General features: G+C 44.3%; 1 protein-coding gene across 5 annotated transcripts; it reads left to right on the plus strand.

Moving 5' to 3' along the window:
* Positions 1 to 8: 8 nt before the first annotated feature.
* PARP11 (poly(ADP-ribose) polymerase family member 11) lies at positions 9 to 12,491 on the plus strand. Of its 5 annotated transcripts, XM_088669991.1 has the most exons (9): positions 9 to 198; positions 1,578 to 1,813; positions 2,853 to 3,005; positions 3,546 to 3,666; positions 7,934 to 8,009; positions 9,246 to 9,318; positions 9,406 to 9,536; positions 10,929 to 11,080; positions 12,116 to 12,491. In XM_088669991.1, exons 3-9 carry the CDS (start codon positions 2,856 to 2,858, stop codon positions 12,427 to 12,429), a joined length of 1,017 nt encoding a protein of 338 aa, XP_088526117.1. In that variant the 5' UTR covers positions 9 to 198; positions 1,578 to 1,813; positions 2,853 to 2,855; the 3' UTR covers positions 12,430 to 12,491. The 5 variants fall into 5 exon arrangements, with proteins under 5 accessions (XP_088526117.1, XP_088526119.1, XP_034994108.1 ...); XM_088669993.1 differs by lacking the exon at positions 9 to 198 and having other exon boundaries at positions 2,853 to 2,961; XM_035138217.3 differs by lacking the exons at positions 9 to 198; positions 1,578 to 1,813 and adding an exon at positions 2,028 to 2,421.
* The last annotated feature ends 991 nt before the right edge of the window (positions 12,492 to 13,482 follow it).

Below are 13,482 nucleotides of genomic sequence, written 5' to 3' on the forward strand. Positions count from 1 at the left end.
TCGCCCTCAATCGGTGAACAAAATCCCCGCTTTTGTTTTCCACGAGCCTCGTCGTCCCACTCCGGATGAAAGAGAAGCGGGCGGGAGTTCCCTTTGGCGCTATTCAGGGCCCTCACTGACAGATGGCTTTTAAAAAAATAATAAAGTAAGCTTTTCTTAAAAGCATGCCGTTAGAAATCTGTTCAACAACCCTGACAGGTAGGTTTGTATGGAAACGGCTGGCCGAAAGCCATAGGAGAGAGCTATTTTGGGGAGCTGACTGTAGGGTGCCCTCGTTTTGCCTTTGCTATCTATTTATGCGTCTCTAGTTTTGGTGCGTGGTATTTGACCCAGTAAGGATAGCAAGACAGGGAGATGAGCAAATTCATAAGCATTTTCTTCCCGGCTTCTAGACATAGAGTGAATGGGTGCGGTATTGCTCCTACGACTATTTGGCGATTTTAAAAAATGAGTTTCACTTCTGTCGCTAGAGTTCCGTTGTAGGAAGCTAGTAGAAGCCATACAAATGAAACACTATGCACGCCTACTCGGAATCATAGAATTGTAGAGTTGGAAAGGAGCCCTGGCTGCCAACCAGCCAGGAATTAAGGAAATACATATACTGTATAATCTGTGGGACATTCTAGAAGACATTTGCCCCGGGTTATAGCTGGAAATAACTGATAAACGAGCAACCCAAATCAATCCCAACAACCGTATAGTATAGCTTCCTGTTTCTTTCCCTGCAGCGCATGCACACGTACTGAAAGCAGGTGGAGGGAGAGACACAAAAGTGACCTCAGAAGAGAATGAGGGGTATAGAGCTGTGCACGAACCCCTCGACTTTGAAATGCACAGGGGTATTTGGTTGTTTTGCACGGCGCACTTTCGTACCTAGGGGTTTGCCACTGCATACACTTTTGCGGGATAACTGCAGCTAATGTGGTAGCACCTGCCCACGTTGTCTGCCTGCGTTTTCACATTAGCGTGCGACACCTTCCGTTTCTGTTTCTACAGTCGGCCCGCCCCACCCCCCGTGGTGGCGACCTTTTTAGCAGCCTTTTGAAAGGAGCTTAAGGGCTGATATACCGCTTTCTATTTCGCCTGTTTTCATTCACAGACTTGTTGAACATGGTGCGGCGGAGTGGCGACCCCGAGAAAGTGCTTTCCACTCCCCTGTGCCTGCAGGCTGTAGCAAGAACGCTACCGGTAGGTGCGCATTCTCGGGATCGCAGCCTTTCCCTGGTACCAAGTCTGTCCTTCTCCACTGACTGGCAGCCGCCGCCGCCGGGACCGCTTTGCGCGGCAAACGACCGACCAAATGCTGCCGGGGGAGAGAGAGAAACGCATAAAAGCACAACGCGGCAAATCTGGAGTGAAAGCGCGTCTATATTTTAGAATTCCTAGGTTATGCAGATAGGTTATGTCCTTTCTCTTGGCAGATCAAGATGAGCAGGTGACAGCAAAAGTTGCATAGGATCCTCTATTTGACTATTGATTCAAAACCCTAAAATGTATTTTATATAATTGACCTTTTATTTCTATTCTTTGTACAACTTTTTGTTGTTTTATTGCTATGATGGCTGACGCAAATAAAGATTCATTCATTCCCAACGCGGCATCTTCACGCGCTGCTCCGCAATCGTGACTGGCGCGGGGAACGGTCCTGCCGCCTGGCTGGACCCTAGGCGGTGCCCTTCGAAGGGACAGCAGGAAAAGCAACTGGCGGCGTCGGCGTCGGCTCCGAAGCGCCCGAAAAAGCGCGAAAGCGAGCTCGCTTTTCCTCGCACAAGAGCCAGTCTACAATTGCTCGGTGTTGTGGGTTCGCGGACAGGTGAGAGGCGACGGAAGGGGCGAGTACGAGAAGGGCGGAAGCGGCGGGTAGGGGGCAGGGCGTGCGTGGTGGCGTTCGACGTCCGTCAGGCGCGGCGAGCCCCGCCCCCTCCCTGGAGAAGGGAAGCTCCGCCTGAGGGGGCGAAGGAGGAGCGGCGGCGGCCGCCAGGTGGCTCTTCTTCGTTCCATGTAAACAAACGGTTTCGTTTCCCCGCGCGGCAGTCGGTACTGCCGGTTCGGCGTGAGGAGAAGCCGGTCGGATTCCTATTCTCCCCGCCCGCCGCGGCCTCTTTCCTCAAGGCGCTTTCCCCGGCCCCGCTTTCAAGCAGAGGGAGCCCGCCGCCCCCTCAGTGCCCGGCTCCCTGGGCAAGGGAGATACCCGCACTCTGTACATGCTCTGGGGCGGCGCCGCCGCTGAAAAGGCGAGAGCAGCGGGGCGCAGGACGAAGCCGGCGAGGCGCCCCCGGATAGCGCTCTAGAGGCTGGCTGCGCTTCCGCAGCTGGGCTCCTCCGTACAGCGGAACCCTCCCCGGGGTCTCGGTGTTCAGTACCGAAGAAGAGGCTTCCGAGCAGGGGGGGAAACTTCAATATGAAGTATTGACGAGGCAGGTAAGCATGGTCGATCACAAGACGGGACACACGCACGCCTTTTGAATGGCAATGCTCCTCAACTTTGGGGGGGGGATCCGGCCCCTTCAAATATTTTATTTGGGGGGCGGAAGCAAAGGGACCACGCCACCTATCCGGTTGACTTGGGGACAGCTTGTTCCTCCCAGGTTGCGGCCCCCCCCCCGCCCCCGTGGATGTTTGCAGGAGAGGTAGCAGAACAAGGTGTTGGAGGAGTAGGAGGCAGAGGTTGACAGGACACCACCGGGAGTGTCATTAAAGGGCTTTCCCCGGCGATTCGAGTCCTGTATGAGGATCTGTAAGAACTCTGCATCTCTTTTAAACTTCCCCCTCTCTCTCGCTTAAGAATTGCAAGCCAGTGAAAGCTTTTTGCAGCCAGAATTTCACTCGTGGGACTGCTCTGACTCTTTCAGGAAATGTCTGGACCGTTTCAAGATATGTCTCAGGGTCAGGGAGCAGGTGACACCTCTATTAATATGACAGACCACCTCGAAGAAATGGACACGTCGGACACCCAGTGGGGTTGGTTTTACTTGGCTGAATGTGGCAAATGGCATATGTTTGAGGTAGTCATTTATGTAGATAATTGCAATTATCATATTTTGGTTTACAAAAATCAGATAACTGACTGCCAATTCTTAGCAACCTTTGCTTATCAATTTTTTTGTTGTAGGAAATTTTGCAGAATGCCAGTTATTTGCAATAACTGATTTTGTGATAGTGGATAAATCAATTCCTTTGACTTCAATGGTGCTTACTCACATCCAGTTGTGTGTAGTATTGCAGTTCAAAACAAGGACATTGTTCCAATTAATAATAAAGGTTGAAGGATACCCCAGCCTACAGCTTTTGCAGAATTAAGTCTGCTGGGTTTATTAGGTGTAAGAATGTTCTAAAATTTAAATGAGAACTTTGGCAGTTATTCTGTACTTCCAACATTTACAAAGTCTTGTAGCTGAAAGTATTAAAACTACCGAGGTACCTCTGCATCTATTATCCTAAATTCTTCTAAAATGCACTCTAAAATGCTGTTTATGTGCTAATACTGCAATTATAGGGTCACTTATTTATAACCTTTAAAAATGTGCTTTCCATTTGTTTTGAAGACTGATTCTACTAGCCAGTGTTCACTTAGCAGTGAAGACATTGAAGGGATGTTCAAAATTAATCCACAAGGCTCCATTTCTTTTACAACTGCAAAATTCGACTACGTGCTGGACTTTTCAGGTATGTATACCTATTTACTGAGAAGGTGTAAGACGTTTATAAGCCAGGGGAAATATCCTATGTTGTAATTGGGAAGTTTTCTGTTTGCATGGGTGAATAATTGACAGAGAACTTTTACTTGTAGTAAGGCATATGATGCAGTGACTATGTTGAAGATAAGCACATTTGGGTGGGTTACTGCCTGGGAGACTTACTTGATTGATTTTTATCATATTATGAGTGGTTTACGACATTTTAAAACACAAGTTTAACTTATTCTTACACCCTTATTCAGTTCACAGTACCTTAGCATTTGGTATGGCTTATTCTGTGAGCTGCCCTATGTGTGCTGCCTAGAGGTCTTGAAGACAATACAGGATAGAATGCAGTAACTCAGTACAAATGTAGTGCAAATCAGGAGTGAGAGCAGGATACTAACGAAATGGAAAGTACCCCCCCCCCCGCAGTGTGTGTTTTCGTAAAGCTTGTAAGAAAGGGCAAGAGCTACATTTGAACAGATCAAATAAATTAACCTACAATAAATTTTGATTGGCTTGTGAGCTGATCATTGGTGCACTTTTGTTGTTGTTTAGTCGTTTAGTCGTGTCCGACTCTTCGTGACCCCATGGACCATAGCACGCCAGGCACTCCTGTCTTGCACTGCCTCCCGCAGTTTGGTCAAACTCATGTTCGTAGCTTCGAGAACACTGTCCAACCATCTCGTCCTCTGTCGTCCCCTTCTCCTAGTGCCCTCAATCTTTCCCAACATCAGGGTCTTTTCCAAGGATTCTTCTCTTCTCATGAGGTGGCCAAAGTATTGGAGCCTCAGCTTCACGATCTGTCCTTCCAGGGTGCACTCAGGGCTGATTTCCTTAAGAATTGATAGGTTTGATCTTCTTGCAGTCCATGGGACTCTCAAGAGTCTCCTCCAGCACCATAATTCAAAAGCATCAATTCTTCGGCGATCAGCCTTCTTTATGGTCCAGCTCTCACTTCCATACATCACTACTGGGAAAACCATAGCTTTAACTATACGGACCTTTGTCGGCAAGGTGATGTCTCTGCTTTTTAAGATGCTGTCTAGGTTTGTCATTGCTTTTCTCCCAAGAAGCAGGCGTCTTTTAATTTCGTGACTGCTGTCACCATCTGCAGTGATCAAGGAGCCCAAGAAAGTAAAATCTCTCACTGCCTCCATTTCTTCCCCTTCTATTTGCCAGGAGGTGATGGCACCAGTGGCCATGATCTTGGTTTTTTTGATGTTGAGCTTCAGACCATATTTTGCGCTCTCCTCTTTCACCCTCATTAAAAGGTTCTTTAATTCCTCCTTGCTTTCTGCCATCAAGGTTGTGTCATCTGCATATCTGAGGTTGTTGATATTTCTTCCAGCAATCTTAATTCCGGCTTGGGATTCATCTAGTCCAGCCTTTCGCATGATGAATTCTGCATATAAGTTAAATAAGCAGGGAGACAATATACAACCTTGTCGTACTCCTTTCCCAATTTTGAACCAATCAGTTGTTCCATATCCAGTTCTAACTGTAGCTTCTTGTCCCACATAGAGATTTCTCAGTAGACAGATGAGGTGATCAGGCACTCCCATTTCTTTAAGAACTTGCCATAGTTTGCTGTGGTCGACACAGTCAAAGGCTTTTGCATAGTTAAAAAAGCAGAAGTAGACGTTTTTCTGGAACTCTCTAGCTTTCTCCATAATCCAGCGCATGTTTGCTATTTGGTCTCTGGTTCCTCTGCCCTTTCGAAATCCAGCTTGCACTTCTGGGAGTTCTCGGTCCACATACTGCCTAAGCCTGCCTTGTAGAATTTTAAGCATAACCTTGCTAGCGTGTGAAATGAGCGCAATTGTGCGGTAGTTGCAGCATTCTTTGGCACTGCCCTTCTTTGGAATTGGGATGTAGACTGATCTTCTCCAATCCTCTGGCCATTGCTGAGTTTTCCAAACTTGCTGGCATATTGGGTGTAGCACCTTAACAGCATCATCTTTTAACATTTTAAACAGTTCAGCTGGAATATCATCACTTCCACTGGCCTTGTTATTAGCAGTGCTTTCTAAGGCCCATTTGACTTCACTCTCCAAGATGTCTGGCTCAAGGTCAGCAACCACACTACCTGGGGTGTACGAGACCTCCATATCTTTCTGGTATAATTCCTCTGTGTATTCTTGCCACCTCTTCTTGATGTCTTCTGCTTCTGTTAGGTCCTTACCACTTTTGTCCTTTATTATGGTAATCTTTGTACGAAATGTTCCTTTCATATCTCCAATTTTCTTGAACAGATCTCTGGTTTCCCCCATTCTATTGTTTTCCTCTATTTCTTTGCATTGCTCATTTAAGAAGACCCTCTTGTCTCTCCTTGCTGTTTTTTGGAAATCTGCATTCAGTTTCCTGTATCTTTCCCTATCTCCCTTGCATTTTGCTTGCCTCCTCTCCTCCGCTATTTGTAAGGCCTCGTTGGACAGCCATTTTGCTTTCTTGCATTTCCTTTTCCTTGGGATGGTTTTCGTTGCTGCCTCCTGTATAATGTTACGAGCCTCCATCCATAGTTCTTCAGGCACTCTGTCCACCAAATCTAAATCCTTAAGTGGTGCACTTTTATGTGCTGTTAATTTCCATGAAAGAACACTGAAAAAAGTGCTTGGCAAAATTCTGTCTGTCCATTTTCTAGACCAGCTTTTCCCAACCTGGTGCTCTCCAAAGATTTGGACTAAAACTCTCATTACTCCTGGTTGCAGGTAGGTAGCCGTGTTGGTCTGGATCGAAGTAAAATAAAAAAATTCCTTCAGTAGCACCTTAAAGACCAACTAAGTTTTTATTTTGGTATGAGCTTTCGTGTGCATGCACACTTCTTCAGATACAGTGAAATGGAAGTTTCCAGGCACTTATGTAGAGAAGGGGTGGGGAGGGGTGGGGATGGGGATGGGGAGGGGGGATCACTCAGAAGGGTGGTGGAAATGGGTGATTGACTGACTGATAGCTGTTGATGACCGCAAACGACTGCAAATGGTTTTGCATGAAAAAGCAAGGGTTGAGATGGCTGAAGATCGCTTATCATGTATAATGTGATAAGAACCCGATATCTCTGTTCAAACCAGGTCCCTCCATGGTTTTGAGCTTGGTGATAAGTTGCAATTCAGCAACTTCTCTTTCCAGTCTATTTCTGAAATTCTTTTGTAGTAAGACAGCTACTTTGAGATCTTGTATAGAATGTCCTGGGAGATTGAAGTGTTCTCCTACTGGTTTTTCTGTCTTCTGGTTCTGGTTTAAAAAAATAACAGAACACCACTAGTCATCACATACAGCTCCCAAGCTAAAACAGTACAACGCATCATCAGAGATCTACAGCCTCTCCTGGACAATGACCGCTCCCTTTCTCAAGCTCTGGGAGGAAGACCTTTCATTGCCTACAGACAGCCACCCAATCTTAAACAACTCCTCACCCACAATAATACAACCACCAGACTTAACATGGACACTGGTACCAGAGCCTGCAATAAACCCAGATGCCAACTTTGCTGCCACATACACCCAGACAACACCATTACTGGCCCCAACAACATCCAACATACCATCTCAGGACTATTTAATTGCTCATCCTCTAACATTGTGTATGCCATCAAATGCCAACAGTGCCCTTCAGCTCTCTATATTGGACAAACAGGCCAAACCCTACGCCAAAGGATAAATGGACATAAATCTGACATCAGGAACCAGAAGACAGAAAAACCAGTAGGAGAACACTTCAATCTCCCAGGACATTCTATACAAGATCTCAAAGTAGCTGTCTTACTACAAAAGAATTTCAGAAATAGACTGGAAAGAGAAGTTGCTGAATTGCAACTTATCACCAAGCTCAAAACCATGGAGGGACCTGGTTTGAACAGAGATATCGGGTTCTTATCACATTATACATGATAAGCGATCTTCAGCCATCTCAACCCTTGCTTTTTCATGCAAAACCATTTGCAGTCGTTTGCGGTCATCAACAGCTATCAGTCAGTCAATCACCCATTTCCACGACCCTTCTGAGTGATCCCCCCTCCCCATCCCCATCCCCACCCCTCCCCACCCCTTCTCTACATAAGTGCCTGGAAACTTCCATTTCACTGTATCTGAAGAAGTGTGCATGCACACGAAAGCTCATACCAAAATAAAAACTTAGTTGGTCTTTAAGGTGCTACTGAAGGAATTTTTTTATCTCATTACTCCTGATCTGGAGGGCACCTGCGTGTGGTAGACTGATTTAGATTTTGGCTAACTCTGGTTTTTTTACACAGGGATGAAACAAACTAACCAAACAACTGGAAAAGAACGTCCCATAAAAAGAGCTCCATTTTCTATCACTGCCTTCAGGTAACAGTCACTCACATTTTCCTTGTGACATAGTTATTTTTTTTCTTTAAATGTTTTAGTGTCCTTTTAGGTCAGGCTTCCTCAACCTCAGCCCTCCAGATATTTTTTGGGCTACAATTCCCATGATCCCTAGCTAGCAGGATCAGTGGTCAGGGATGGTGGGAATGGTAGTCTCAAAACATCTGGAGGGCCGAGGTTCAGGAAGCCTGTTTTAGGTTAATGTTGATAGTCGTCCCCCCCCCCACCTTGAGTATATTAAAATGCAAAAGACAGATGAAACTATATCCACAGTTCATCACTTGGTGCACGTCAGACATTGTGGAAACAAATTATCATAGCCATTTTGCAATATCTGATGCAATTTATACACCAGCCCTATATTTGCTATTAACAAGAGAAGAAGCAATTTACTTCATTTCTCTCTCTTTTTTTCTTTTTAACTTTGCATCCCTGAAAACATTCAATTTTGAATGAGCTCTCTTGCAGTCCGCTGAGCAAAAGTTATTTTGTTCAAGCCCCATTGAATGGAAGCTGTGCAAAGCACATTATTTCTTTCCTTGTTTTCATCTCTCTTCCTCCTTTGATTAACTTCTTGATCACCTAAACAAGTAAGATATTCAATAAGGAAAAAGGAATGGGTAGGTGAATCACACTTAATTACTTCAAGGGAAAGAGCTACAAGTCTCTGGTTTCTGGCCATAGGTCTCTGCTTTGCATGCAAAAGGTGCCATGACCAAAGCCTGAAATCCTGGAGAACCACTGGCAGTCAACATCAACAGCACTGAACTAAATGGGCCGGTGGTATCACTAGGTTTAAGGAAGCTTTCTGTGTTCCTAACCTTTCCAGAACTGATTTTTAAAAATAATCTAAGATCATTTCCTCTTCAAGTGACCTCTTACATTCTCTTAGTGTTCTGGGTTCTCCCTAGGAGAAAGAAGTGGGAATAAGTTAAGTAACCACTGCCCTTGTAGGAAAATTGGAGGAAACATAACTAAATAGGCACATGTAAAACCTTAAACTTAAGGTTCTAATTCAGCAAATCATTAAAGCACCTGATTGACTGATTAATTTCTTTTTATTCCGCTCTTAATGTTCAAAAACAAAAACCAAAGAGGAAAGTAAAACTCTTTCCAATCCTTTACATTTTTGTAAATGTACATTTTGCATTTTGTGTAGTATTTCTCTCTTGAGTGGGGGATGTGACAGTGTACTGACTACTCCTTTTGTGTTTAAAGTTTCATCTGTGAAAATCAGTCTATCCCCATGCCTTCACACTGGGAGAATGTAAATTCAGAAGAGCCATACCAGGTAAGACCTTAGTACGATATTTTGAAAAGGTTAGAAGCAAAGGACTTAATGCATCTGGGTAAAGTTCTGTGTTTCTCTCTCCTTCAGCTAATTACTTTGCATAAGCTGACAAATGAATATAAGGATGTTGCTAGTCAGTTTGGAAAAACAATGGATAGTAATCGGATTAGAAGAATTCAGAGAATTCAGAATCTAGACTTGTGGGAATTCTTTTGCAGGTGAGACTATTTTTAAAGTGGTTTTTGAGCTAAGTTGTATCTCTTTTAAAGGCAGATCATTTCAGTATTTACATTGATTTAATTTCGAGCTTAAAATTCATGTTTCCTTTCGTTCATTCTTAATCAGACCTGTCTTTATCTGCCTTGCAGTGCATGTCTTGCATTCTTTTCTTTTGTAATACATTGTACACTGAGCCCCGAACTACATAAATGGCCAGTGTCAACCCATGTCTCCACTAGCTCACCCTGGTAATGTTTTAATTAAAATAAAACATTGTTATTGTGGTCCTGACAGTTAGTTGACTCTACAAGTTGTTGTTGTAAAAATTCTTTACCGCTCTTCATCTGAGGATCAGAGGGCAGTTTACTGTACAAAAACACGATCTGTTTTGCATTTCCATGCCAAAATATATCCATGTCATTAATGTGCTAATCCATAAAGTGCTCTGGCAGCAGAAACCTTGTCGAAACCAGCATGATTTACTCATCCTTTCAATTAGACCTGCATAACTTAAGTAGCCTACCTGCCAGAGGAAAACAACAACTTTTTTGAAGCCTCCCTGTCTGGTTATCTAGAAACATTTCTTACCACAGGCAGCTGGGCAAGTGTGTGCTTACAAGCCCAAGTACATGCCTGTAAAATGTTTTAGAAATTGTCGTTTGGGGGCCTTTTTAATCAGCTTTTTTATAATTAGTTCCCTAGCTGTATGCAGATACTTACAGAAATACATTAAGCAAAAATCTGCTATTAGTTTTGCATAATGATTTCTCATCCAAGAACCCCACAACAGGGAATTCATCGGTCTCCAATGGTTGTGCTAAAACTATAGGTTAGCACCAACAATATTTGCTAGCAGTAGATCCGTTATGGTTTTTGCATGATGAATTATAGTGATATCCCAGTGCTGTTTTTTAAAAAATTATTTAGGGCTCTGATTTATAAAATATCAAATTTCTAATGTGTGTTTTTGTGTGGTAGAAAGGGCTGTCTTAGTTCATACAGCTGGTGTATGGAGAATATTATTTTTGAAATGTTACCTTGTGTACAACTGAAAAAGTCACAAAACATTTCTACAGGTAGAAGACAAGTTTATCAGTGATCTGGTCCAGGCCTCTCCCTGCATTCAGAAGTGCAATCTCCTACCTGCAGTCTGAAGGGGTACAGTTTATTCTGGGTTTTTTTAAAAGAAATTTGCTACCTCTTCAACTGTGAGATGATGGCAAAAGCCAAAGATGTAATAGGTTTGTCGTGCTTGCACTAGAGTACAGAAACACTCCCACTGGAAGATTCTACGTCAATGGCTTTCCGACTTTGGCTTTTGCTTTGCCCACATTTTTTTTCTAGTAATGTATTTCCATTACAAATTGTTTGTTATTTTGTCCTTTTGACAGGAAAAAAGCTCAGCTAAAGAAGAAAAGAGGTGTCCCCATCATTAATGAACATATGTTGTTTCATGGCACCAACAGTGAATTCGTGGAAGCCATCTGCATTCATAACTTTGACTGGAGAATCAACGGCATGCATGCTGCCGTATATGGAAAAGGCAAGGGGCTGCATGAGCTGTCTTTTATGGGTTTGCATACACATTATGTTCTTGCAGCTTTATCCTAGTTAAATGTTTTACTACGAAGTAGTTTCATTGCTGCCCTTGTGAGCATCCCTTAATTAATCTTAAAAAAAAAAAATCTTGCTAAGGGTCAGAATTGAGAGCCATAAATTAGAGCTAATCCCAGAAATCCAAGGCAAATCACCACTAGTCCTCGAGTGAGTGATGTTCCAAGGAAAAGTAAGCAAGGACTGGAATTGGCACTCCATGATCTGGATTTCTCTGGAATCTTTCCACATAGTCCCAGCAACCAATCGCAGCGCAGGTGGTGCATATACTGCTTCCACCTCCGGCTGCTATCCAATGGCGCGGGTCAGGAAGTTAAAATTATATTTTATCATGTGTTTCCACTTATACATGTTTTGGGCCATTGGTAGGCAAACTAAGGCCCGTGGGCCGGATCAGCCCCAATTGCCTTCTAGATTCGGCCCATGGACAGTCCAGGAATCGCCGCGTGGATCGCCAGCGCGGGCATTCTTTCCCCCTCCCTTACACGGCGCCGGCGCCTCCTCCCTCCCTCCCCCTGGTTTCTCCCTGCCCTGCCTAGAGGAGGAAGGGGGCTGGGCTTTGTTGGTGCCAGCAGCAGCAGCAGCGCTTCAGCGACTGCCATTTTAAGCAGCCCCTCTCCGGAGCCCTTTCACGCGCCACTCATCGTCCCGCCGCTTCCGCCAGCCCCTGCTACTCACAAGACACAGGTAAGCAGCCATCGGGGCTCATGGTGCTCTTGCATCACCCCCCCCCCCAAAAAAAATATAGTCTGGCCCCCCACAAGGTCTGAGGGACAGTGGACCGGCCCCCTGCTGAAAAAGTTTGCTGACCTCTGTTTTAGGCTTTAGAAGGCGGGATTTGACATGGTTGCCATTTTTGGCAGCAATCCCATGTCTTCGATCATGTGTGGTTCCAGCCTCAGGCTTCGGTAAGTAGGATGACTGTATTTCTAGACTAAGCTCAAGCACTTTTCTTTTTCTGTAGGGACGTATTTTGCAAGGGATGCTTCATATTCCAGCCGCTTCTGCAAAGATGACTTGAAGCATGGCAGCACATTACAGATTCATGGAGTTGACCTGCAACTTCAGATGTTTTGGAAGCATAAAGTGATGTTTCTTGCTCGTGTATTGACGGGCGACTATGTTAACGGGGACTCCAAATATGTGAGACCACCTTCAAAAGATGGGAGCTTTGTGAATTTATATGACAGCTGTGTAGACAGCACCTGGAACCCAAGGATTTTTGTCATCTTTGATGCCAACCAGATCTATCCAGAATATTTAATAGAGTTCAGCTGACTGAGCTGAGTGGGAGTATTTAATTTGTTTGCTAAAGAAAATAAAACTTACTTTGTGGATAAGTGTTTGGCAGAATGGAAGTATGAAGCTTGACTAACTTCAAATTTCAGGTCATTTAAATTTCAAATCCTACAACGCTTCATAAGCACGGTTACTAATCATGCTACATTATATATGGCCATTAATCTTGGAACTTGGGCCAAATAGGATTTGGAAATATCAGGGCAACAATTAGTTCGGCTTGCTTACTTCACAATCGGTCACCTGTCAAAATTGGCTGCATCATAGAATTAAAGTAACCGGCAGAGCTGGGTGGTTCTTCAGTAGGATTGTAACATCTAACTTAAATTTATCCCTGTGATAAGATGATCAGCCGTTGTGGCTAAAAGTGAGATATACTGCCCATATCCAAATGGACATTTTAAAAAATGGGAATTAGGTTTGGCATGTTATAAATCCTGCAGCTTTCCTACAGCCACCAGTTCAAAGTGTTGGTGCTGACCTTTAAAGCCCTAACGCCCTCGGCCCAGTATACCTGAAGGAGCATCTCCACCCCCATCGTTCTGCCCGGACACTGAGGTCCAGTGCCGAGGGCCTTCTGGGAGTTCCCTCGCTGCAAGAAGTGAGGTTACAGGGAACCAGGCAGAGGGCCTTCTCGGTGGTGGCGCCCGCCCTGTGGAACGCCCTCCCATTAGATGTCAAGGAAATAAACAACTATATGACTTTTAGAAGACATCTGAAGTCAGCCCTATTTAGGGAAGCTTTTAATATTTGATGTTTTACTGTGTTTTTAATTACAGGTAGGTAGCCGTGTTGGTCTGGGTCGAAGTAAAATAAAAAAATTCCTTCAGTAGCACCTTAAAGACCAACTAAGTTTTTATTTTGGTATGAGCTTTCGTGTGCATGCACACTTCTATTTCACTGTATCTGAAGAAGTGTGCATGCACACGAAAGCTCATACCAAAATAAAAACTTTGTTGGTCTTTAAGGTGCTACTGAAGGAATTTTTTTGTGTTTTTAATATTCTGTTGGAAGCTGGCCACAGTGGCTGGG

Source organism: Zootoca vivipara, chromosome 5 (assembly GCF_965207765.1).
Source record: "Zootoca vivipara chromosome 5, rZooViv2.hap1.1, whole genome shotgun sequence".
Classification (NCBI taxonomy): Eukaryota; Metazoa; Chordata; class Lepidosauria; order Squamata; family Lacertidae; genus Zootoca; species Zootoca vivipara.